The 27,576-nt window shown below is 40.8% G+C and overlaps 1 protein-coding gene across 6 annotated transcripts in view; it reads left to right on the top strand.

The window, feature by feature from the left end:
• Positions 1 to 1,612: 1,612 nt before the first annotated feature.
• LOC121708583 (glucose-6-phosphate exchanger SLC37A4-like) overlaps positions 1,613 to 27,576 on the top strand; it is a 63,610-nt gene continuing 37,646 nt past the window's right edge. For 2 of the 6 annotated variants that reach the window (XM_042091345.1, XM_042091343.1), the window contains exons 1-7: positions 1,613 to 1,744; positions 1,972 to 2,053; positions 5,504 to 5,597; positions 13,227 to 13,494; positions 13,638 to 13,870; positions 14,511 to 14,754; positions 22,904 to 23,062. In XM_042091345.1, the coding sequence (XP_041947279.1) occupies positions 13,347 to 13,494; positions 13,638 to 13,870; positions 14,511 to 14,754; positions 22,904 to 23,062 (784 nt within the window). In that variant the 5' untranslated portion in view covers positions 1,613 to 1,744; positions 1,972 to 2,053; positions 5,504 to 5,597; positions 13,227 to 13,346. The remainder of the gene's footprint in view (positions 1,745 to 1,971; positions 2,054 to 5,503; positions 5,598 to 13,226; positions 13,495 to 13,637; positions 13,871 to 14,510; positions 14,755 to 22,903; positions 23,063 to 27,576) is intronic. The other 4 variants (XM_042091348.1, XM_042091344.1, XM_042091346.1 and 1 more) reach the window with 4 other exon arrangements.

The following is a 27,576-nucleotide window of genomic DNA, read 5'->3' as shown; positions in this document are numbered from 1 at the left end:
GTGAATGTCGGCATGAGGTCCGGGGGACGTCCCGTGTTTGTCGGGCAGTCTGCCCACTCCCCATCGGACATCCCTCTGTGATGTAATGCCTCTGTCCATACACCCCCAATAACTGTGCCCTGGACCTGGACAACAATGCAACAACCCTACCTCTATTAGATTTATGTATTTACCAGACATAGCACTGTCTGGATATTTCTAGGGGTTTATGGGGTGTTATTGTATGAAGTGGTGTGATTCATGAGGATTTAAATGTTACAAATGTTACACAAGGTAAATGCATGGACAGCTAAAAACTATGTCTGTTTGTGTTCCACTGCAACATTTTTTGTTGTCCTGTAACTGACAAAATAAAACTAAATTGAGTGTCACCAAGTTACAAACACACTAATATTTTTTCCCTTAGTGCAGAAACAACCACTTGAACATCTACTGCAGTTTCTGAATGGTGTTTGTAAAATGAGGGGTTGCTACATGAGTGCTACTGGAGTTTCCTTTCGTTGTCAATGTGATTTTCAATGAAACAGGTTTTATTGCACTAGCAGAATTGTGTCTGATTTGCAAAAGCACATAAGTTTGGAGTTGTAAGGTAGAGAACACAGATTATGCAGAAAGATGCTACAATGAAAACGTAGGCCTACCCCAATTTACACTTTGTGACTTATCAAATTATGTTCGAAGCATAGCCTGGGCTGTGGCCAGTCATGCATGACTAATAAGCCCACTGAAAACATTACTTTCATGGGAGAAAAGTTGGAGTACATTGCAACAGGTCTGAAATGTACTGTTACACAGAAGGCATGTGTACAGCTCACTGGCATTGGGCAGAAGCTTCAGCTGTTAAGGTACGTGTTTGATAGCACTTAGCATTGTTGAACTCAGGCTGCAGGATGATTTCAGCGCGGACGTCGCCTTAACATCCCGGTGCAGGCATAGCGTCATTGTCGAACTCAAACAAGGGCGTCCTTAAGACGGTTTTTAAATGACTTAATGCGGACGTCACCTGTCGGACTCAAACAAGGACGTCCTTAGGATGTCTTTGAAATGACCAAAATGTGGATGTCATCCGCGGGACCTTACGGTGACGTCCCCAGAAAGTCCGGCACCGGACGTCGTGCAATAACCGAAGGATGACTTGCTCCGAACGTCAATAAGGTCACCGGAACGTCCGCTAGAGAACATGACGTTCGGGACCAATCGGGGACGTCGTGAATGTCGGCATAAGGTCCGGGGGACGTCCCGTGTTTGTCGGGTTTAGACTATAATAATTTCCCCATAGGCTACCCATAAAATAAAATGTGTTGTCATCACATTTGACATTTGAAAAAGTAATGTTTTCTATAGCCATTTGATGAGAAACAGCTATTCAAAGTATCAAGCAATCTCAAGTCTCATCATTTAAGGTTTTCAAGGTCAAAACCTTGCTTTCTCTTTCTGTAAATGTTATTCCTGTCTCCAACCCTTCACACATAACACACTCACAAAATCAGTTTTGTTACAAAATAAATCGCTACTGATAGATAAGCTAGCCTAGATTGGCCATATAGTTTATAAGGATGCAGGAATTTTGTAGGTTGATTATTTGCCTGCTTGAGACAAATTTACGATAAATCACCTAGCCTACTTCAGAGTGTGCAATGAACAGCTTAGCCTATGTCCACCTCCAATCAGCGTGGATCATGAGGGTGTTCCTGCAGTTATCCTAATACGAGTACGAAGCGGAGGGATGTAGGACGAGGGAAAGGTATGCGCGTCACCTATTTTATATTATCATTGTAGCTATGTTACTACTGTTTAAACTATATGGTAGGCTAGTGACAAGCATCATTAAAAAAAAAAAAACAGTCTGAGGCTTCGACATGCATGCACATGTTGGACCATAACTGATGACGCTTTACTTTAGCATGTGCCATCAGTAACAGGCTACACCCGCATTTATAGCTAACCTATTTGTGTTTTACATTTCTTTAGGCATTCTGTTCTGTCCGACCGATTGCTGTATCGCGTTGCTAGATTAACGTTGACTATTGAATTCACTGAAGGGCATTAAGAGGTATGTTGTAGCAGCGTAGACAGGCATTCATTTCAATTTGCCTGACATGACATCAGTAATTTAAGAAATAAAAGTAGGCCTTGACTAACCTATACTTTGTTATCAACTAGCCTATATGCGGCTTTAGTTGTGATTTAAATTTAAGGCAATATAGCACAAATATAACTGCACTTCTTGAGAATCAAAACTGCGTTTTTGTAGAGGAAGAGTTTGCGTTCATATGCAGGACATGTAACATTTTGGACAGAAAACCTGCATTGCACTACTTCCTAGGCAACTACACTACTGCAAAAAAGTAATATTCTAGACATGAAAACATGATTACACTGCACTGTAGTCTTATAATTGCAGTTATTTTTGTAAGTGCTGTTATGCCAGGTTATTTTTGTAATTTGGCAAGAGTGGGTAGACCTATAAGCTATCTGATTTCTAAATCTTCGCTGGGATTCAACCCAGGCCTATAGAGTTTCAAGTGGTTATATGAGGACACAAGCCAGATGACCATTAACTCATCCACACTGATGAAGTGACCAAGGCAACCCTGGTAAAGTTGAGTAAAAAGAGGCAGGCTACATTATTTTCTGGAAATTAATCTTGGTGTCACAATGAAAACAATAAGGAAAAATCCAACCTGGCAAGGAATCACATCTATAGGCTACAGAAAACAAACATACCTCATAAAGAAATACATATTTATAACAAAAAGACAAGTGCCACAATTATTGGAAACCCTGTATTTAATCCTTGGTTAAACCTCATTTTGCCAATAAATCAGCTCACCATTTTATCCTATAACATTCCATAAAGTTGGAGAATATCTCTCCAGATCATCCAGATTTCTAGGTCCTCACTTGTGCATTCTCCTCTCTATGGAGCATTATTGTGTTCAATAAAGCATTTTTGTTTTGATCTGGATATGTGTTTTGGTTCACTGACCTGGTGAATGATCCGATCATGACCCACTTTTAGTGTCTTGGCAGGCAGAGATTGACAGATTTTCTTTGTTAAAGTTTTTCTTTGAGTTCATGATACCAGGTTCCTTGATACCAGGGCCTTTGCAATAAAAAAAAAACCATACCAATCAATCATACCAATCAACCATAATTATCATTAGGGGTTCTTTTCAGTATAGTCATTCTTTTATGTATGTCAAACAGTCAGGGGCGGAGCTAATGGTTCACTAATCTTTTATTTAGTCCACTTTATATTGTGCTTATTAGAACCTGAGGCTATACGGGTTAAAAATCTATATAAAATGATATCTGGGTTGAAAGAATACTGTCCATGCATGCTAGGCTTTCTTTTATTTATTTTTTACAAGATTTGGCAACACACCGAGGCACCGAGGCATGTTCGTGACAGAGATAGGCTAGGTCGACAGGACATAGCCTATCTTCTTGTCTCTATTGAAGTTGTGTTTCGTGTGTTTACAACATTGACATGTCCCCGTGTGGATATATAGGGTAGAGGTTCCAGGTTAGGCTATCATAACTTTTTTTTAACTGTTTAGTCTGTGTATCGGCGCAGCCTACGACAATGCAAACTAGCGACAGCTGTTGTCGCAGTAAGCTTATGCTCCTGTCTCTAAATAGGCATGGTGTAGACTAGGCCTACTTGCTATGTAGGTATGTGCTATGTATTTTATGTTATAAATGCAGCCTGTACCCCTAGGTTACTTCAGCAAACCCAAACCGGTTGTGGCATCAGTTTCGCTTTTAAAACGGAATAGGGTAGCGTGAGAGGGAGAGTGCCTGTTGCGGGCTATTTAATTTGCAACATAGCCTATGACACGGGCATGACAGACGAGCTCCCATTGTGCACGCACTCTATGGACCAGCGGCATCTTTAGTAGCATTTATTTGTTTTATTTTCCCCAGCAATCAGTACAAATAAGCATTGTTAAATACAACAATTCAGCAAAATAGATTTGGCCAAAGGTGGGGCAGGTGTGGGACTTTCTAACCCGACCGCTAACCATGAGTATTATTAAAGAGAAAATGATGCCTGTTCTGCTTTTTTAGCATATTCATTTGTAAAACCTGTGTTCAAACAAGAATAAGATTATCCTTTTTTACACCTTAATAACATAACTTTCAGTGTCCCGCCGGTTCTTTAAACTGTAACAATGTCTATCTCCTAAATACATCTTGCGATGCACTCAGACCAGGGCTCGAAATTAACTTTTTTCCTCAGTCTCCCACAGCTGTCCCGAATTCTACTTGGTATTGTCTTGGACTTAACCACCAGTGTCCCAAATTCAAGTTGTTGTTTTTTCCATTCTACATAATAATATAATAATAAACATAGCATAATAATCTTGTTTCAGTAACTTGCATCACTTCATTGACTCATTCTGATCCACCATGCAAGTTCTGAACACTTAGTTTATTAAACACCAATTATTGAGGTTGCGCTAGACTTTCTCATTATCTGTCATTTTGATGGACAGGGTTGTAAACATTCCGTCAATAATCTACTTCGTGTGTCTTTAATTTCGTTAAAGCCTGGGAAATTACCACAAAGCTGTCAGATACTTTAAGATATTCGATTGTTTTCTCAAGAATAGCCTCTTGCTTAGAACTGCCACAGGGATACTTTGCAAGTTACCTTGCAACACTATTGTTTTGTCAAATTGCAGTTGCAGTATTTAGCTCATCATGGCTTTGGATGGCTAGTTTTAGAATACCAGCGTAACTTTACACCATCAGTCAAAAATGTTCACTATTTCATGAAAACTAATGTCATTAGAACTAGGTTAACCTAACCTAGTTAGGTAAGGTTAACCTAGTTTGTTAACTTTGATGGCTATTGGAAAGTGACCTAGGCCTATCGCCCATGCCCTACTTTTGCCCTTTTACGTGTAGGCCTATGTGTCACTTAATATTAATTTCTACGCAAACCAAGACAGCGGATTCCTAAAAAAAACACAAGCACCCACCCCAGAAGGGTATCTTATATTTGTACCAAATTTATATATTTGCAGTGAGTAAGGGCAGTAAACAGTGTTGTAAGGCTGCGTGTACAAAACTGCTTCTTTTGAAATCAGCTGGCTAACACTGCTTTTGCCAGCTGCCTGTTACGCCAGGTCAAACCTGTTGTATTTTCATTGTATTATTTTATTCAGGCAAGAAAGAAACGTTTAGATTCCCATATGAAAAGTTTAGGAAAAAGTACCTATTCTGAAATTTGCTTTGACATTTTTTGTACTGTCCCAGAGTTGTCCCAGACATTTTTCTATTGTGTCCCGGGAGCAATTTTTATGGGACACTGTTCATTTTGAACCCCTGACTCAAACACATCTTCAGTGATGTTTCCTGTAGTCATAGGGCGACCAATCCGGGGCTGATCAGACCCAGACTGAGCAGCACATCTCTATAGTTCACTCCTAGATAGTTTACAGTCCTTTGCCTGATTCCAATGCATCCAAGCTCCCTGCTGTCTCATCCCCAGTACTCTGGTGGCCCGCTCCTCCTCCATGCCCTCATCTCCTGCTGGACCAACTGACGTCTGAATCCCCTGCTGCTGTTCAGGTTGGGGCATGTTGGTGAGTTGCTCCCTAACCCGCCCTTCCTAATGCCACCTGGCATCCTGTGGCGAAGCTGGGACTCCGGCGTTCCACTTCCTGCCTGTCCTTACAACAATTCCGTTGCAAGCTACCATGGGTTCTAGGGCTGTCAATCTTCTTCCATAACCCAATTTAAATTTCATTCATTATTATTTTTAATAATCAAATTATATTTGAATATTTAATGCTCACATTTTGCCTGTTATTAATATTTACGATGCATCTCTATACACTGTATAAACTGGCTAAATACATTGCCAATGCCACTATAAACGCGTGGTTGACTTGTTATATTGAACAAAAGCTCAGTCTACCAATGATATCTGTGCAACTTGAGTGGTTTCAATTTATTTTGCTCAGACGCGCACACACACTGAATGAACGCCCATACCACTATTGAATGCCTCTATGTTTGATTACGCCAAATTAGCAAGTATTTCCTGACTGGGGAAAAGTTTGCTTTCTTTTTTTTCTATCGGCCCGAGATTCCATGAACCATTATGCCTATCAGAGAAGTGACAAAAGCACCGGACATAGCCAAGAGGAGGGAGGCAAAACCTAATTCTTGCCTGCATTAGCTGCGTAGTTCATCGTCCTCGGACTGTTTAGGCCTACCTACCCATCTTGTCAGATGTGCACTCAGGCATACATATTCTGCAGATTACGACATCGTTAGGCTAATTGTTATTTTTCCGTTTTCTGATGGAAATCCAAAAACGTTCCACACATCGCTGACATGGTCAGGAGTGGTGCATCGCTTCTGCCATATTTAGATTGTGCATTAGTCGGGACAAAAGCATTTCGTTTTCACATATTCGCTAAAGTTAGCCAACACATAAAAACAACTCCCCAAAACACCACATTCGAATAGTAATTTCCAAATTCGAATAGTATTGATTCGTTAAATATTCAAATTAATATTCGACTTTAGAAATTCGTTCCAACAGCCCTAATGGGTTCCCTGTACTGTCTGCACTGCAGTACTTCTCTAGCACGTGTGACCATGAACTCCTCCTTCACACTACTGAATGGGAGTGTGAGTTTATTCTTGCGTCCATATAGTGCAATGCTGCTTAGACTCAGAGAGAGGCCACAGGATTAATGGAAGAATTCCATGCTGGTAGATCCAGGACTTGAACTTCCCTGGCAGACCAGACTTGTCCATTGCTATCAGCTGTTTCTCTAGTTCTTGCCCAGTTGTTTGATGGATTCAGTGTCTCTCAAGGAGCTGCTGAACACCTTGCCTAGACTCTTCACCAGCTTCTCTGAGACTGATGGTACAGTATCTAATGAGAAGTGGAACTGGTCGACCACCTCTCCTTTCCTTGACACCAGGGACTTGGATTTTCTTGGTTTAAAACTCATCCATGCCCATAAGATGAGCTTCTCCAGGCCTTTCAGCAGCCACCCACAACCTGGGACTGATATTGTGGTTACTGTTAGATCGTCCATAAATGCCCAGATTGGTAGTTGTTGGACACCAGGCTTGGACAGGTGGGCTCTGCATTCAACCTCTGCGGATTTGGCCAGCATGGTCATGGCCAGGGCATTCTGAAGTAACTTCCCCAAATGTGCTCTCAAGCTGAACAAATTCAACACATCTTGCCCCAGATGTGACTCTCAAACTGTCTCAAACATATTGCTTTTTAAATGTGGATTTAAAAAATGCACCAAAGCGACTGAGAAAAACTGTAACAGGAAACAATTAACCAACACCACCTTTTTGATAAGCCTACATAGGTGGATTTGTTTGTCTGTTTCGACAGTTTGATGTTTGTAGCCAAAACTGCCTGTTTATGGTTTATTATGACCGCCGCGCAGCGAAGCTGTGTAGCCGCACACACACACTTTTTTTCATTTTTTTCTTTTCTTTTTCGCATGCCCAAATTTCCGTCAATGATTCCCGGGACACTGAAAGACCGGGGTACACGAAACTTGGTGGGCATGTAACCCCACATGGATAGCATGGAACCATCGTTTTTCGTTTTGATCTGTAGCCCCCCCGCTGGACTGGACCCCCCGAAAGGAGGGTAGGGCAGACACAGTTTTCTGTGAATATCTCGAAAACCGTAGGGTTTAGGAGGACCATTTTTTTTTTTTGTATGTTGATCTCAAGGGGCCATGTCAACCCATTCCATAACCACTCATTTCATGTATAGCGCCACCTAGTTAAACACAAAAAAGTAAAAATGAGGTGTTGTAATTGAAGGTATCTGTGACCTAACATAGTCAAAACTGCACGAAATTGGAAGTGTAGGATCATTATGACACCCTCTGTATGCACGCCAAGTTTTGTGGAATTCCGTTCATGGGGGGCCACACAATAAATTAATTTATGTTACTATACACCAACTGGCCTGTAGGTGGCCGGAGACAGTTTTCTGTGAATATCTCGAGAACCGTAGGGCCTAGGAGGTCCACCTTTTTTATGTATGTTGGTCTTAAGGGGGCATGTCAACCCATCCCATTACCACTTATTTCATGTATAGCGCCACCTAGTTAAAAATTAAAAAGCAAAAAATTAGGTGTTTTCATCACAATATCTCTGGCTGACAAAGTCAAAACTGCACGAAATTAAAAGTGTAGGATCATTATGACACCCTCCGAATGCATGCCAAGTTTTGTGTACTTTCGTTCACGGGGGGCCTTACAATAAAATAATTTATGTGTACATTTAGTGACGTACACCAACAAGGATTCCCGGGACACTGAAAGACCGGGGTACACAAAACTTGGTGGGCATGTACCCCCACATGGATAGCATGGAACCGTCATTCTTCGTTTTGATCTGTAGCCCCCCCCCCCCCCCCCCGCTGGACTGGACCCCCCGAAAGGAGGGTAGGGCAGACACAGTTCTCTGTGAATATCTTGAGAACTGTAGGGCCTAGGATGACCATTTTTTTCCGTATGTTTGCCTCCAGGGGTCATGTTAACCCATTCCATGTGCACACATGTGCATAAACAGATACACACGCACACACATACATTTACAGTAATCATACGTATGACACATACTCACGCAGTAGACATATGTACGCATGCATGCACATGCACAAACACACATACGCAGGCAAACACACAAGCACGCACATACACACACACACACACACCCACACACATAAACATAAACTTGTACACGCACACATGCACACAATTCAAGAATTTTTCCCGTCATCTACTTCCTGAATTTTTGGTCATTGATACCCGGGACACCGAACTACCGGGGTACATGAAATTTGGTGGGTATGTAGCCCCACTAGACTTTTACGGAAAAATTTAATTTCGTCCCCGGGGACCCCCCCCCCCCCCCGCCCCTATCTTCAGTTAAGATGTTCAGAACTGCACCAAATTTTATGTGTATGATTGACCTGGCATTCTCTGGGGGTATGCCAAGTTTCATAGAATTTCATCCATGGGGGGGGGGTCTAAAAAAATTAGGTTATGTGTACATTTAGTGACTGTACACTCATTGGCCTGTAAATGGCGGTGCACACATATACACATGCACACACACAGACACCCACATACTATCGGTATTAGAACGGCTGATACATAATTACAAATTCAGTAGGATTAAAAGAAAGCCAAAATAAATATTCATCATCATCATCATGGCTGCATTTTCAGTATTGGCGATAAGTAGTCGTTTGTCCACTAGATGGCGCATTGTTGCAGTGAGACGTAATTTTGTTGGAAGTTAAAAGTGGGTTGGAAAAACAATGGACGCTTCCTACAAGGACTGTATTTTACCGCAACGAACATCTAATAAGGATAGGACGATGTTCACATGAAGTGTAATTCCCATTTCTTCTTGAAGCCGAAATAAATCTAAGGATGTTTATCGGACATGCTTGGTTTTTACTGCAGGTACGTTAATCTTGTAATATCAATAAGGACCTAGGTAATGTTACCGTTAGTGTTGGTTGAGTGATGGAGGCCCATTTGATTGATTGCATTTGTAGAAAACTATAAATGCAGTTATACCAAGCAAATTGATAGCAGCACTGTTTGTATCTTTCGACTGTCATTTATTGCACGTGCTACAAAATCATTCTGTGCAATGGAAGATTTACCAACGTTACACCTGTTTATTTTGTTTTAAGTGCGTGCAGGGTGTGAGAGGGGAATCGATGTGCTTTGATTCCAGCTTGGTAGTTGTAGTCTGTGAAATTAAAAAGCATGTGTGTGTGAAGTATCCAAACAATGACACCTTCATTTCATTATGGCTGCTTTAGCAACACACCTTAAGCTACTGTGTAGTGGGTCCCATTTAGAAGTGGCTACTTCATTCGAGCTTTCCTTGACTCATGGAGCTGCGTGAATGTTATTACAACTTTTCGCCACGATATGGCAGTTTAAGTCCGCTTGATACTGTAAGGCGTAAGCCATTGGTTTCCAAAGGAGATTTTATTTGTGTCGCCAGCATAGCCTATTGAAAATTTATGTTGTAAATAGGCCTACCTTATAATCCTACCTGTAGCTTAGGGAAGCTAACAGCTTTCTATTAGGATCTAGTTTGTTAGTTACCGTTTTGTCATAACTCCCTGATGCATTTTTGCATTTAGAATAGCCAGAGCGTGGATATCTCAATCGGGAAATTAAACAATATCGGGTGCCTATGGACTAGGCTGGGTGAACCCAGCCTGATCTGCCCGCTATTTATTTTTTGATTTCTTAAAAGATTGAGCTTGGTCTGATAAAACCCAGACTAGCCATGGACCTCAGTTACACAATGCAAGGGAACATGAATCAGCCTATATTTGCACAAACAATAACAGACAAAAGCTCTTTGGCCCGTTAAAAATGTGTATGAACAGTCTAGCGATGCATTTCATCAAGGCCCATTTGGACATGTCAGTTATTTGCACCACTGGTTAGATGTAAAACAGCATTTCGTTTCAGACTACTGTTACTTAATTTGTGCATTAACAATAACGTTTCAGACTACTGTTACTTAATTTGTGCATTGACAATAAAGTATTACATAAACTAAAGATGACTAAAATCTTATGTAGAAGAAGAAACATTCACAAAAAATCCATCCATCTAAAAATGACCTTTGTTTTTGATAGCTGTTGAAAACGGCATGGAACTGACAGAGATGTTTTTGTTTATAAATACATAAAAAAAAAATAAAAATAAATAAATAACATTATGCTGATACCTTTTGCTTTTCCCAAATACAATGTAGCCTACAGGTGTAAGTGACCTTTCATCAATCCAGTTGCAATGGATGAACTGTGATGAACTGCCCTTGATTGTTTAGAGATTTTAAAGGTTTTATAACAATGCTACATCTTCTTTGGCTATTCTACAATCTATTCACCTTTTCAGCACCAGTAGGCTACTTTCTGTGCAGCCGCACACACACACTCAGGCATGCCAAACAAGCATACACAAAAGTTTCAAGAGTGGGGGATGGAGTAAAATATGGAGACAAATTGAGGTGTGATTAATTTTCGCGGAACGGATGTACAGTACAGGACTGAGCGGCGGTCATATTTTGTACCGCTATGCGGTACATCTAGTTATTATTATTATTATTATTATAAGTGTGCTTGCTGAAAGCAGCACATTTATTGCTATCCATTATGCAAGCACACATTTGTATTATTATTCCTTTCAGCCCACTTTTTTGGCCAGCTCCTGCTCCTAGGCCTTTTGAGATATTGATACCGTTCTCTAAAAAAAAAAACCTCTAAAACGTCCGGTCAGTACCGGTGTAAGTTTCTGACCCTTGTCGTTCTTCCGCCATATTCACAAATTTTGCCAATATTCACGAAACTTGACATACATGATCTTCAGACTATGCCTCACATAAGTTACTGAAAGGATTTTTGATTTTCGAAAGCGCCCATCACAGCCAATCAAAATCAGTCGCAAAGCCGCCAAGCAGGAAGTGAGTTTATATCTCAGCAAGGCTTTAATGTATGAAGTCCAGACTTGGTACATGGACTTGGGACCCCATCCTCAGGACGCACAATACATTTGGTGTCTTTTGACCACTAGTAGGGCACTAGAGACACAAGCCCAAAGGATTGACCCGTATCTCTAACTAGACAGAGAAGTATCCTAGCTTAAGTAGCTTACAAACAAATTTGGTCTCTGCATTTATCCCAATCCGTGAATTAGTGAAACACACAGTGAGGTGAAGCACACAGTGAACACACAGTGAGGTGAAGCACACACTAATCCCGGCGCAGTGAGCTGCCTGCAACAACAGCGGCGCTCGGGGAGCAGTGAGGGGTTAGGTGCCTTGCTCAAGGGCACTTCAGCCGTGCCTACTGTTCAGGGTTTGAACCGGCAACCCTTCGGTTACAAGTCCGAAGCGCTAACCAGTAGGCCACGGCTGCCCAATCAAAGATGATCAATCAAGATGTACAGGGGTGGTCCCAGGGACCTGGCCAAATGTTATGCTAATAAAGTAGTGTCTGAGTACTTGAAGCAGTTACTACACTACTCAATGACAAGGTAAGGTGTGAAAGTCATCCATTCCTGCACACCCAGTATAGAAAGAGGCACACCTGGAACAAGCAGAGATGTCTAGAAAGTCATGTTAAATCTAAATCTACAGAATGTATAGACCGGAGATACAAATGGGTACAAAATCATGAATGAACAAAAGAAATACACAGTATGTACATTTACAGGAAGGATTCTGATTCACAACTCTTTCACAGGAACTCATGAAGTCATTTACATTGTGTTAATAGGTCTGTTTCTCATTTGTTTGCTTAAAGCATTATGCGTCTTACATATTCGACGTTCCCGACCGGTAGCGCGACAATGTGACGTCAAAATGACATAGATCTCTGCTGCGCCAGGATTTTGGTCGGGTAGTGCACCACTTTATTTTTTTTCAGCTGAGTGCGCCAAACCGGAAACCGGAAGATGGACTAGTTTGAGGGCAAGCGAGAGTTGCAGTTTGGAGGACTGTTTTGTTACAGTCGTGAATTTTTAATAGTTTGCTGGATAAGTTAACAAAGTTACCAGCGAGAGTCGCTACACATGGAATCAAGGGGAAAGAATAGAAAATATTTATTTTTCAACCAAAGGATATCTACTAAGACCTGAACAAAATCTCTTTCCATTTTAGGAAATTACACAAACTCAGCCAGCTGCTAGCTAGCTAGCCAGCTAATTAAAATGTTTAAATTATTAAAATTTCCCTCGTGATGACTAATGTATCTATCTATATATCCATCCATCTATCTATCTCCACACACCTGGAAAACTAGATGGTAATGATGGTAGTTGTGAATAGCAGCAACCGAAGTCTGAAGTACCATCACAGAGGCTAGCTTCTACCATAGACAGTGTTTTTTACTGCTACTGACTGCTTCTTCTACTGTGTAACGTAGGTAGCGATAGCCTTTTTACAACAGCGACACCTCTGTTCAGGAGAATATTGCAACTAGTGTCGCGACCACCACGCGCAATTATAAATGGTTTCGGCGCTCCCGTGACGTCACATTGTCAAGCTACAGGTCGAGAATGGCGAGCATGCAGAGGCCTTAAACTCCCCTCTCTGATATTGCTATCTATTGTGTTTGTACAGATTGTGGATCGTGGACAACACTGTACCATTTCTTTCTCCTTTTTTTTCAGAGTGGTTCCTCATCCAGGTCTGAGTGAAAACTCATACAACAGTCATCCCCACTAAGGTTCACGTTGAAAAGTTGGGTTATTTTTCCGTTTAAGAATCCCTCTTCTCACAGTCTGGGCACCATGGGGACCAGTGGTTATCGGTACTACCGTGCAACCATTTTTCTCTCAATGTTTGTGGGATACGCTTTGTACTACTTTAGCAGAAAAACATTCTCTTTTGTGATGCCCTCGGTTATGGAGGAGATTGAACTTGACAAAGATGACCTTGGTAAGACAACCTTTCCTTAATTTACTGCTCTGGGGTTGATATGAGAATGAAACAGTTGTGTATACAATGGATTTTACTATTTTGAAGGCAAAGTGTATCAGAATGATGAGATCCTCATTGCAATTTTTGTCTCACCATTATAGGTTTAATCATCAGCAGCCAGACATTGGCCTATGCAATCAGCAAATTCATCAGTGGAGTTCTTTCTGACAAAATAAGCGCTCGCTGGCTTTTCTCAAGTGGACTATTCATAGTTGGAGTAATCAATGTGTTTTTCTCATGGTCCTCCACAGTAGCTGTCTTTACAGTGCTGTGGTTTGTGAATGGCCTTGGCCAAGGATTTGGTTGGCCACCATGTGGAAAAGTACTTCGGAAGGTAAGGCAGATGTCAATTTATTTTCCAACTGCTAAGATATAGTGTTGGGGATATTCTGCATTTTAATGTGCAAGGGCATGGAGAAACAAGTTGAAACAGAATGTACAGAACAGACTTTGTTCACACATCAAGTTACAGGACAGTTTACATTTACTTCAAACACTTGTGGTTTATGGTTGTGTCCATCCATGGGCTTCACCCTTTTCCATTTAAGTGAATACACACCTGTTACTCAGTTGCTGGCATTATGACAAGCATGAGCAGACATTCCAACCTCTGCCCTCACACAGCAATGACCTTTTACTGTAGATGGTTTGGACAACTATCTGCTGTGAATTCTGGACATATCGACCTTCATCGTCTAGGTCATGTGCACTTAATTAGGTCTATGGTCCATTAGGTTTGTTTTGCCTTTGCTATAGTTGAAATAAACATAATAAAGACAAATACATATAAAGACAAAATAAACAGAGTTGCATCAGAAATCAGCCTGTAATATTATTCTTTTCATAGCATTCTCATAAGAAGTACACATTACCTTGTCAATAGTAGCCTTCCTATTGTCACCATACTGTATGGAATATCTCATAGACTGCACCTTTTGATGTATTTAACTGAGCTGTCTTTTCCCCCTCTGAAGTGGTTTGAGCCATCTCAGTTTGGAACATGGTGGGCTGTTCTATCCTGCAGTATGAATCTGGCAGGGGGAGTGGGCCCCATCATCACCACCGTGTTGCTTCAATACTACAACTGGCGGGTGGTTCTCGTTATGTCTGGTGTAATCTGCATGGCCATGGCTGCTCTTTGTCTTCTGTTTGTGAAGAATGAGCCAAGTGATGTGGGCCTTCAAAACATTGAGCCTGGTGCCAAAAAAGGTAAAGGAGGTGATATTTTCAGATGTGTTTCAGCAGTCTGTTCCTGCTCCTTACTGAATATCTTGTTTGCCCAATAATAACAATTTTAACACACACATAAATCCTACTTTATTTAAACGTGCTGATTCACTAGGTGCAACACCCAACCGGGTCCTTATAGACACTAGATAAATGCATGAATGAGTTTTTCAAGTCATGTTTTGACATCAGCCCTCTAAGTTTGGCAATATTTTTGAGGTGGTAAAAGGCTGATTTAGTTATCGCTTTCATGAAAAGCTGACTAGGTGCTGATCAACTAGTCCCTCAGCTCTTAAAGGACCAGTATGTAGGAAATAATGGAAAATAAATTGTAACCATTCCAAAAATTCACCATATGTCATCAGAGAGTAAGGAAACAGATGAATTGAAGTAACGGCTTATTTGACAACATTACTATAACCTGTAAACCCCCGTAAAAACAGTGAAAAAAAATTAGTTACGGGGCGGAATTTTAGAATTTTCATTTATGTTTTGAACGATTAATTCTAGAATAGCGCAATGGGCTGGCGCGTCCACCCATTTGGGTTGCCAAATTAGCAAAGGCCAACTGTCAACAGCTGTCAGTTGTAGTCATGAACGAGTAACCTACGAGAGGCAGGCAAATTTCCAAAATTAAGGGCCAATCTCAATTCTCTATTTTACCCCTTCCCCTTCCCCTTAGTTTTGCGTGTGCACGTGAGACGAAGGGCTATCTCAATTCTCATTTCGATTGAGGGGTAGGGATAAGGGCAAGGCGTAGATACCCCTTAAAACCAAGCAAGATCGGGAGCTTACTTGAAACCGAGGGGTAAGAGAAATACCCAACATACACCGCTCACACCGGAAAAACAAGCACACCGAGAGGTTCATTGACATGAAATGTTGGCATTAATAAGGATTATAAAATTAAAATGGTAATTGTTTTATGTTGCATTTAATCTTGTGACCATATATTGAAGGCCCTGTTCTTCATGAGGAAGTTTTCAAAAATCGCTGTTTTGTGAATGTTAACAGCACATCATTATTTGCACGAATGTCTCGCATTTTACATATTTCCATGTCTGATATAGCCTACCCCGCGAATTGGCAGCATAACATGTCAGAAATGTAAGTCCAACAACAGCTAAATTCGCTGAACTTTTTTACCGCTCGTCTGATATGAATGCTGCATAGGCCTACTGCTGCCGACTCCTCGCATAGGCTATTACAGGTAGCGGTTGCTTCTGGTGTCAAGTAACGACCATTTGGATATTATTGTAAAATATCGAAGGAGTTGTGGGATGTTTACATAGCAAACTGCATGTTTATTTTGTCCCCCTGTTTCATTCACCCGGACCAGGAGGTAGGCTGCGAACGAACACAGGCACGTTCTGCTGTTGTTGAAATAATTCTTGAACGGTTTTATTCCGAGCTGAAAATGCAATGATAAGCTATTTGACAGAAGACAGGTTGCTGGTGACAAAATATTAGTGTGGTACGATCTCTGTAAATTATGTTAATTCAAGTGTTTCAATCATCCCGCTCTCCCTTATGGTTGGCTAGTGCAGCGGTCCCCAACCACCGGGCTGACATTCCTAACCGGGCCGTAGCCTACGACATGAGTTTTAAAAAAAATGCATGCAAACTAAATTCAATTTAATTCGCAATAATGTCACGTTTTTACATGACATAGGCCTATATGCAGTTGTTTGATTGCACGCATGTTTGCATTTTGCAAGGTCTATTTTCTTACGTCTGTCTGTCCCGCCTTCAACACTTTTACATATTGCCTTTAGCGCTGCGCAGCCTCAGGTCAGCTCACTTCACCTTCTTAGTGAACGGTAGTGTCACACGAAGTTAGCTAAACTGCTAGAATGAGCAACAAAAAACAAGCATCTTTAGCAGGTCACTGGCCAGAGTGTTTGAGTTGCGAGAGCCGCTGCAGAGATTTCTTACAGAAAAAAAGTCACCGTTAGCTGCACATTTTAGTGATGAGGACTGGGTGTCAAAACTCGCTTACCTGTGTGACATATTCGGGTTGCTTAATGACCTCAACCTGTCACTCCAGGGGAGAATGACGACTGTCTTTAAACTGGCAGATAAAGTCGCTGCATTTAAAGCAAGCTTGATTTGTGGGGACGACGAGTGGACCGGGGTGTATTTGATATGTTCCAAACAGTAGTGGGGGTTTTGGGAGAGACTAAGGCAGGGCCCTTTCTCTCGCAGCTGGTGCGCGATCACCTTGTTGCGCTTTCAAATGAGTTTGAGCGTTACTTCCCATCCTCCAAAGATCCACGGCAAACCAATGAGTGGGTCCGCAACCCATTTGTCAATAGCCTATCCCGAATAGTCCTAACATGTCAGCGCAGGAGGAAGAGCAGTTGATCGAAATTGCAAATGACGGTGGTCTTAAGAGTGTGTATGAGGAAACCTCTCTGGTGGGTTTTTGGATCAAAACCAAAGCAGAATATCCCGAGATAGCCGTAAAAGCGCTGAAAACGTTGCTACCATTTCCCACCACGTATCTATGCGAGGCCGGGTTTTCTGCAATGACTGCAACTAAGACCAAATTGCGCAATCGACTGGACATTTCAAACACACTGAGGGTGTCACTGTCTTCCATCACCCCCAGATGGAACCTTCTTGTTGCAGGGAAACAAGCACAGGGCTCCCACTGATTATATTCGTAATGCACGTTTAGTTCCCATGTTTTGTTCCCATATTTTGTTAAGCATGTTCACACTTATAGATGTAGCTTCAAGTTGTTCAATATTCATAGTTCATATTGTTCAATTTTCACTTCTTCACGTTCACGTTTTTCACATGTTTAAGAGATCGTTACCTTCACTGTTCATACATAACTGGAGCTAGTTCTTTTCAAGTAATGCGCATGCACAACACATATGGAACATGGAACCCCCGACCCCAAGCCCCCCCCCCCCACCTCGCCGGTCCATGAAAAAAAAAAATAGGAAACAAACAGGTCCATGGTACATAAAAGGTTGGGGACCCCTGGGCTAGTGGTATCTCATTTCCAAGGGAAATATTTTCACCCCTATGTCTTGCCACTCGGTTTCGAGGGACAAGGGCTAGGGGTAAGATGAAGGGATAGGGGAAGGGGTAAAACAGAGAATTGAGATTGGCCCTAAAACAAGAAACCAATTAAGTGGACATCGGAGGAGCTTCCTGAGATGGCGACGTCTTCGTTAAACGAAGAATATAAAGTCTGACGCAGAGCTGGCCATATTTCTCCACGACGCCTAGGCTAAACTTCATCTGCATTGCTAACTTCAGCTAAATATGTTACGTTGGTTAGAGAGGTATTTTTTGTTTTCATTGTTTCCGTAATGTGTAGCTGGGTCATGGTTGGAGAAACGTTTAAGCAGCTGCAGGTCAACTAACGTTAACTAAGTCTGCATTACATCTGGCAACCCAGAAGAGGCTCATGTGTAGGTAGTCTTGAGAACGTTCACCAGTGTTTTGATTTTGGCCTACAGAACGTTCGGTAACAATCCTACAAATCCAGGGTTTCCCGCAGCACTTTGCAGTCAAGGCGGCCGCCTTGGCAAAACAGGCCTGCCGCCTTAACTATGTCGTCCATGTTACTCTGTCCTGTTTTCTCCCTTTCATTCCAAACTGTGACCAACGCCAGTCTCCCTTCTCTGCAGAAGGCATTAAGAAAATAATAAGAAACATGGCATGAATCGAAAAATAATCAGTTTTTATAATCTTTACATATGTGATATGCCTCCGAATCAGAGCTAGTGAACGGAGATGAGCGGTGCAAATATCCCCGCTCCTCGCTCTCAAGAATCAGTCAAATCGCGAACAGACACAGCTCCGTTTAATTGTCAGGTGTGATGAAATGCGTTCATATTCCACTTTTTATGTCATAAACGTTGCAGGCCTATGGAAAGGTTTTGTGGTAGGATTGTCCAATGGTCAAGTTGTTGCTTCAATTTGTGTTTTAATTTATGCGACGCACCGATGCTGGGTTCATTAGTTTTGCGCAAGTTTAAAATGTCAAAAAAAAAAAAAACTGCGTAATTTGTCATTTTCGTTCTATAAGTTCCACTTTTCATGTCATGAATGTAACATGCCTATGATGAGGCTTTGCAGTTGTCCAATATGGTCAATCTATTGTCTCAATTGTGTTTCATGTGACGTGCAGAAGCTACATGCATTGTTTTGCTCCAGTTGAAAATGTTTCTGCGTAATTTGTCAGCTGTGATCAAATGCGTTCTATAAATTCCTCTTTTATGTAATAAATATAACATGCCTATGATTAATGTTTGTATGGTGTATCTAATTTAGGCCTCTCTTGTTCAGTCAAATTCGCTTTGCCCACCCGTTTTGTCTGTTCCCACCCATTTGAACATTTCTGGCTACGCTACTATTTGAAAGAAAACTGATAAGTCATACAAGCGTACTATTCCTACAAAACAACTAGATACTACTAACAGTGTAGAGCAAGAATAACCATGTGGTGACAGTTTCAGTGAGTAAAGATTCAGTTTCGAATCTAAGAGGACACATCGCGGAAACATGAGAATGAGCAAAGAAAAACGTGAGCAATTTGAATATGCTTCATATCAAGTAGAAGGCTAAAGTAAAACTTAGATGCTAAGCGTGTATTCTTTAGGCAACTAATCCCACTGATCCCTTGAATTTTATGCTTATGTGTATTAACGTTGCCAAGCGTTTGTTGTTGCACATCTGTGTTGCACTTTTAAAATAAATGTTCTGAGTGAAATATATTGCCGTTGCTCTTAGTTCTTTGGGATTTAAGTTTTCTGTTGAAGGTGACAATTCGGCTTGTAGATTATTTCTCCCTCTTTTAACCCATTTACTCCTAAAATGCCTGCTAAAAACGCCTATAGAATCCTATGGCATTCTAGACTAAATAACCTTATTTCCTGAGGGTTTTCTGAAAAAATACTAAGAATTGTCAACGTCTACCAAAACCTTAATAGCTAAGCCTCTGTACACCTAGAAACATGAAATAAAAAGCATGCTGCGCTACGCATCAACAAGCGGGAGATTCAATGTTGCGCTATGCAGCAACCGGCGGGAGATAGAATGTTGGGTCGTGCAGCATCCAGCGGGAATGGGTTAAATTGGAGGGAGCATAGAGTGATTTCACTGCAGTGGGATGATTTTCAAGTGGAGCAGGGAGCAAAATTGAGCGGAGCGACCTGACACGAATTTGAGCGAAGGAGCGGCTGAGTAAACAGCCACCCACGCCTAGCAGTGTTGACTTGCGCATCTTTTTAAGATGGTGAGCGTAAACGAAGGAAAGCCCTCTAATTGGACGGGCAAGACTGACAAATCACAGTCCCGCCAGCGTATGCCTTCTAAATTATGTAGCTAACTCCATTCCCATCAAGGGACTTAGGCTACTATGGCCAATATCTTTGAAATTTAACGGGCTTGGTTTTATTAGGAAGACATGAATTCTGGGTGGGTTTGGGCATGCCTCAGACTCGTGGTGTGAGCGGTATCAGAGCGGAACAGAGCGGCCGCTCCGGCCTCTAAATTAAAAAGCGCTCCACTCTCAAATTCCATCCATATTACACAAAACTATAAAATAATCTAAACTTCATTCACTCTCGGTATATAGAGCAGGACAGACTTGCGGAACAGGCTGCAGGGCAACAGTCTGACAGCCTGCATGAAGATAGGCATTAATGGTCCAATAATAAAACAGTGCAATTACAATGGGCCCTTGAAATGTTCTTTTTAAAGCCAATGAGGATGGCTTGTAGTGACTGTGCTTGTAGTGATTTGCACATTTTGTTGTTTTGCACTTTCTTGCACAAATTACACATATGTTGAAATATTTATTATAATAAATAATTGTTAAATGTAGTCTGTAGTGCAGCGCACAAACATGACGCCAGCACCCACACCCCCCCACCCCACCGGTTGGACCGACACCATAACCCCCCCCCCACCCCGGTCGGACGGCAACCGATACCAGACCCCCCCGGCCGGACGACCTACCACCAAAGTGCGTCAAAAAACACACTCTTTCTTCTCTGTTACATTGCTCCGGAACTGTTCATCGCAGCGAGATAAAACCTTTATTTCATGACAGAGCAGAAGTGGGGCTTTCCAAAGAGACTACACACGTGTCTGTACGAGCAAGTATGAAAATGAAAAAAATCATGAAATTAAATCGAATTGCATCATATTTACAGTCTATACTTCTCTGCGTTCACCTGCGCACCCATTCTTGTTTGAATTACTCGCGAACCCGTGATCGCATAGACATGGCAAGCATATCAGATGAAAGAGGGGACACATGGCTATCCATTGGTATCATGTATATCGATCCTTCTGGCTTATAAAAACAGACGAAGTGACTGCAAAATAATAACGTCATGTACACAAACCAACGCTGCACACCCATTACTCTCGTTTGAATTACTCGCGGACCCGTGATCGGATAGATATGCCACGCATGTCAGATGAAAGAGGAGACTCAGAGCTATCATTTGATACCAAATACATCCTTCTGGGTTATAAAACAGACGAAGGGACAGCAAAATACTAACTTCATATAGCTGGACCTACCCCACGTTTTTGTCTATTTTTGTGGCAAAGCATGTTTATAATCCATGGGCTATCGCGTGTTTCTCTATGGCAAAGCATGTTCATAATCCGGTTTTGAGATCCTAGCAAATTCCTGCATGGCATCCAATTCAAGGCTCACATTGCATCCCAATTTGTTCAACAAAGAAACACCTTTTTTGGCTTTACTTTGTTCATGGCAATGCAGTAAAAAGTTGAGAATCATTATGAGTGCATAGACCATAGGCACGCAGGCTAACACGCAACCTCGGGTCAAGTCAGGTCAGATCAGTTCGTGTCACAGATATGGAGCGCAGAAAGGTCATTTTTCGTCACTAAATAAAAAATGGCATTGTGTGTGTGGCACTTACAATGACCAGAATAAATCCTTATGAATAAAGGTAGTGAAAATGCCCTAAAAACAGCTTAGGGTTCTAAGGGTTAATGCATTCCTGTCTGCCAACTCCATTCTAAGCCCTTACCAATCAGGTTTCAGAGCTAGACACAGTACTATCACTGCAGCAACTCTTGTGGTAAATGGCATAGCCTCCTCTACTGATAATAGGCAATACTGTGCAGCCTTAGTTATCAATTTATCCAAAGCCTTTGACACTGTCAACCACAGCATACTTAACTACTTAACATGAATTAAACATTTTGTTAACCTGACTGTTAAACTGTTGCCCTTTAAGCATTTTAGAATATCCCCATAATGAGTAACAAATTAATCAGTATGCAATGTGTGAATATGGCCCCACAGGGTTAAACCATCATCTAGTCTAGTGCAGTGGTTCTCAACCTTTTTTCAGTGATGTACCCCCTGTGAAATATTTTTTCAGCCAAGTACCCCCAAACCAGCGCAAAGCATTTTTAGTTGAGAAAAAAAAAGACCTAAAACAGAGCACTGTGCCATCAGTGTCTAATTTATTAAACTTTGGAACTGATAAACACATACAAAATTCAGACAAACTATTTTGAACATTTTACATTTTAATATTTTTTTTTTTTAAAAATGACTAAAATTATTGCACATTTTTTTTGTAAATGATTCGACGTAAATCCAAATATTATTAAAATATATCCATATTCAAGATACAGCCGGAATTTTGCCGGCTCTGGTTTGGCCTTCTTTGCCTCCGTGTTATCGCAAGAATTACCGCTACGCTTCAACCATGACTCCGTTGTTTGAGTTTTGACAGTGATTGACAGGTGATGGCGGGTGGCATGTGACAGGTTGGGTCGAACCATCCTGGTATGGGGGGGACTCTGGGTTTTTAGGATAATGAAATTGAATAGCCTACTGAAATATAAAATTCATTTTATGAACTTATATTTTCCTGAAATATTTATTAAATAATTGTTTTTAAAGTATTTTTGCATGGGTTCTACTTTTTAAATATATGTATATTTTAAAATGTATATTCACATACCCCCAAGGGTACGCGTACCCCCATTTGAGAACAACTGGTCTAGCGCATCTATCTAGTTAGAAAGTTAACCAATCATCCAATGATATTTGTACTCCATTTAGTTGGAAATATTTTTTCCAGTACTTTGTTTTCTTACTGATGATCTTTCTTCTCTTCAGGTACCCCTATTGACGAGAGCACCCTCAAACAATTTCTTATGTCACCTTATCTGTGGGTTTTATCCTTGGGCTACTTGGTTGTATTTGGTGCGAAGATAGCATGCACTGACTGGGGACAGCTCTTCCTCATCCAAGAAAAAGGACAGTCAGTACTGATGGGTAAGCCTCAAGTGCCAAGTATTTAATTCAGGGTTTCTCAATCCCTCCTCTTTACCAGTATATCTTCCTGTTATTTTCAATGTTAATTATTAGTCCTGTAGGAAATTTGTTCTCTACATTTTACCCATCTGGGGTAGTGTACACACATTCATACATATACACACACACACACACACACAATCACTCACTAACTCACTTACTCGGAGCAGTGAGTTTACAAGGAGCACCAGTAGGCCACGGATGCCCCAATGTCACCTTGACAGGGTAATTATCATGCTCTTGGTTGACTATTACTCCCGTGTATTAAGCTAAGAGCGACAGACGCACTAATTTAATTGATGGTCAACGTAGCCATGTGAAGTCATGTGAAAAGAGGGTGCAGAGTTGGTGTTAATTCACACCAACTACCAACCAAAAACCAACGTATTCAACATATTCAAAATAGGTGTAAAACATAACGATAAATAATAAATGCATCTGACACCGACGACAATGTTTCAAAATCCAATGTGAATGACACATTCAGAATTAGGCTTGGAACTAGGCATGGAAAGTGCAATTCAGTCTAGCAGGAAATGAATGTACATTTAGTTTAGCATTATGTTTATGCATTACCAACGTATGGTCTACGTCTGTGAGTGTTTAGTGAGTCTCAGAATATTAATAAACTGTCGTTCTGTGCACCTGAACATTCCATGTCTCCCTTGCTAGTAGGGCTGACAGTGATGGTATAGGAATGATGCATGTAATATAGCCCATTCAACTACTTAACTTTTCCTAAAGGAATAAATGTGATAAGCCAGTTTTGGTCTCAGTCCCTTCACTGTCTGACTAGTTATATATTACTAATATATTAATTAAGCTTAACCAACTTTATTATAAGGGGCTCCACACTGATAGCTATATATTACTAATATATTAATTAATCTTAACCAACTTTATTATAAGGGGCTCCACACTGATAGCTATATACTACTAATATATTAATTAAGCTTAACCAACTTTATTATAAGGGTCCCCCATACTGATAGTTATATATTACTAATATATTATTTAAGCTTAACCAACGTTATTATAAGGGGCTCCACACTTATAGCTATATACTACTAATATATTAATTAAGCTTAACCAACTTTATTGCACGCGGTTCCGCCGCCGACAACAGTGGCAGCATGTCAGCAATGTAGCTCCGTGTTTTTTTCTTGAATTTCCTTGAATTTTTTTTCTTGAATTTCCCCTTGGGGATCAATAAAGTATCTATCTATCTATCTATTGTAAGGGTCCTATGGAGAGTGGTTCATATTGGGATAGGCAGAAGCACAGTTTAATAACAATTAGTTAAATAATAATATGTCATTAACTTTTCTATTAACATATAGTTTGCAAATAAACATTTAACATTTAAATGATGTAAGAAATAACTGTTAATTAGTGCCAAAAAGACATTTAGTTAACTATTAGTTAACACATATTAATACAATATTAGTTAATAGATTTGCTAAAACATTAACATACAGATTTTATGCAAACAACTTGTGGCGATCAAACCTGACCCCCTATAATAAAATAATGTAATGAAAACATGGCGGCTACATACAGGAGATGGTCAGTGTCCATAAATACCAGCCCAGGTAGCGGTGTCTCCGCCTCTCTCGTTTCCCTCTACCGGTGTCTCGTCTGCTGCGTGTTTGGTTCACTGGTGTTTCCCCGCTGAACGTGACGACAGGTAGAGTGTTTTGCCTTGTGAGAGCGGCCTGGTTTGGTCCTTGTCTCGGACGCTCCGTGAGTATTGCCTAGCCTCAAAGAACTGTCTTTCCATTGTTCGGCAGGTTGATAACTCCACCGAGTTGTTCAGAGTTTTGTGCGTGTTTGGTCTAGTCCAAACCGAGCTCCGTGATCGCTTTGCAATAACAAACTGTTTTATCATTGTTCAGCAAGCAATCACGGCAGCAAAGTTGTTGTTCCTGGCCTGTGGGCCTGTCTTGCCCCATTCGTTCCGTGATCTCCTTGCGCTGTCATTGTTTGCAGGAGTCACGCAACGTGGGTAAGCTAGTAGTTTTGTGCGAGTTGTTTGGTCCTTTGGTGTGCACTCCATTCGCTCCGTGATCTCCTTGCATTAGAACTGTTTTACCATTGTTTGCAGACACACGACAGTAGCGAGGTTGTAGCAGCTGGCCCACTTCTCTGTGTTGTCCCGTGCTCTTAAAAGTGCTCTTGTTGTTTAGTCGTGAACGGCGCGACTTTAAGTTGAGTATAGATTACATAGGCTACTGGGGAGGGTTTCCTTAGGGGTTTTCCTGGGGATTATTATTTTGTCTTTTGGGGATATTTTTATTTCTACATTTTCCTTTCCTCCGGCGCCGGCCTGCCTTTATTGTAATCTAATCTAAACTGTAAACTGAAAGCAATCACGTTTGTGCTCTAGTTTTGGAGAGCTTTTCTTTTTGTTACCATGATTTTGCTATTTATTGTTATTTTGTATTTATTGGTTTATCCACACTGGGAGCTTTGAAGCAGTCGGCTATGTTATAGTAGCCAATTAATTATAGCCTAAATAAAATGTCTGTGCTGCATTTGAGTAGCTTATAATAGCAGCCTAAATTGTTTACCTGTTAACTGTTTTGGATTTATTGTGGCCTTAGGTTGAAGAGGTCTTTTGACTGAAGATACTTTTTTCCCCCCTTGTTTTTGGACTTTTTTGCGTCTTGCCTTTTTGCATTTTTTGTCGAGGCTACTGCCTACCGCCTCCTAGTGGCCTGACCTAAAAATTGGCTGAATGGACTGCTACTGCTGTTGTGGTTGTTTGTTTGCTTGTGTGGTGTTCATGTGTGTCCTGAACAATGTATTCCATTTTGAACACACCTGTTTGCCTTTCTTGAAGTCTTTTTAGTTAAAGAGTTAAAACCATTTAATGTTTTGTGGTGATTTATAAAGCCCTTTAGTTATTATTTCTTAACCTTAGTTTATCTTCACTCTGTCTGAGTGGTGGTGGATAAATCCACCTGGCGCCCAACCGTTACGCTACCCCACTACCACCACAAACTAATATTTAATTAATGATGAAAAAACTGTTAACTTGTGCCAAATAGATATGTTAGTAACAATTAACAAATATTAACAAAGGGTTAGGTAATTACTAGTTTGCTATTTATTATGGCACCTTATTATGGAGTGTTACCGAATACAGACATGTGGAAAAGGTTTGTCATGTTACATGATATTGAATGTACCAGTTAATACTACCTGTTACCATGTAAAACAAAAGAACAATCATGTTGGTTCAAATGGTAAGGCCTAGACTACATTGGCTGTGCTACTGCACAATGAGGTGAATTGTTTTTGTGACTCATGCATTTTGTTCTGAATATAGAGTATTAGACAGTTTTACATTGTTCTACCTACCCAGGAGATCTACACCGCTACCAAGTTGGAGATAATATAAGACACTAATTGCAGTCTAAGCATCCCTGACAAATCTAAATGAATAGCATGTCGTTAGCATTGTTAGCTTTATTTGCTTCCCAGCATGCATTGCAAGGTTTAGTCAGTTGCCTCATTTTCTTAGTTTGGATTTTGAAACACAATAGTTGAAACAGTTTACTCAATGATGACGTTTCGAACAATAAAATAACTGGATTGATATACTCATTAAAAACTGTTTTATTAGCCTATTGTGAAATACACATACCATGAAATGTACTAAGCCTAAACCAGTACAAAAATCCAGCTTGTAGACTATTGGTATTATGTGACGTAAAATATCATCATCCCAGAAGTACACAGACCACGAGAGGTAAGTATAAGTAATCATGCAGAAATAGTAGGATGATGGACGTGAATGTATGATAAGGCCATCCTTAAAAATATTTTCGTTTGCCGTAACCCGACCGACCCTGTCAATTTAGAACCGACCCAAATATTTATCTTTTCCCCCTTTTAGTCCGACCGACTTGCCGGTTGTAAACCATGCGTTAAGACTGATCGATTTTTTTGTTTTGCTCTAAACAACCAATACAAATGCAGTAAAATAATATTTATTTTAGTAGGCCTAAGTAGAATATAAATTGCCTAGGCTACATGGAAACGTAGACTCTCAAATAAAACCCTGTGGTGTCATCTCTACACCATTGGTTTACGCATATCACACTATGGCCTATAGACCCCTTCGCAACGGTGGTGAAAACATAAACATTCGGGTGGGCGTGACGTCACTGGAGGCAGAAACAATCGTTTGGATAGTGAGGCGGCTATTTGAATAGTAGATAGTGAATGCATATAACTATCCTAAATGGTCATGTCCAAGACTTACAATAGGCCTACAATGACGTGGTGAGTTTTGTGTTTGCCGAACCGACATTTTACCGAGCCAGCGCCCGCCCATGTCACAAGGCAAAGATGTATTGCAAACGTGCTAATTACCAACCATTTCGTTTGAAAATTCTAAAACAACAATGTTTTTTAATACTTCAAAATAACATTTGATAAATGAACCTCACATTTTTCATGTCTAGATT

This window comes from Alosa sapidissima, chromosome 5 (assembly GCF_018492685.1).
Source record: "Alosa sapidissima isolate fAloSap1 chromosome 5, fAloSap1.pri, whole genome shotgun sequence".
Lineage (NCBI taxonomy): Eukaryota > Metazoa > Chordata > Actinopteri > Clupeiformes > Clupeidae > Alosa > Alosa sapidissima.
This window is presented reverse-complemented; position numbering and strand designations above follow the sequence as displayed.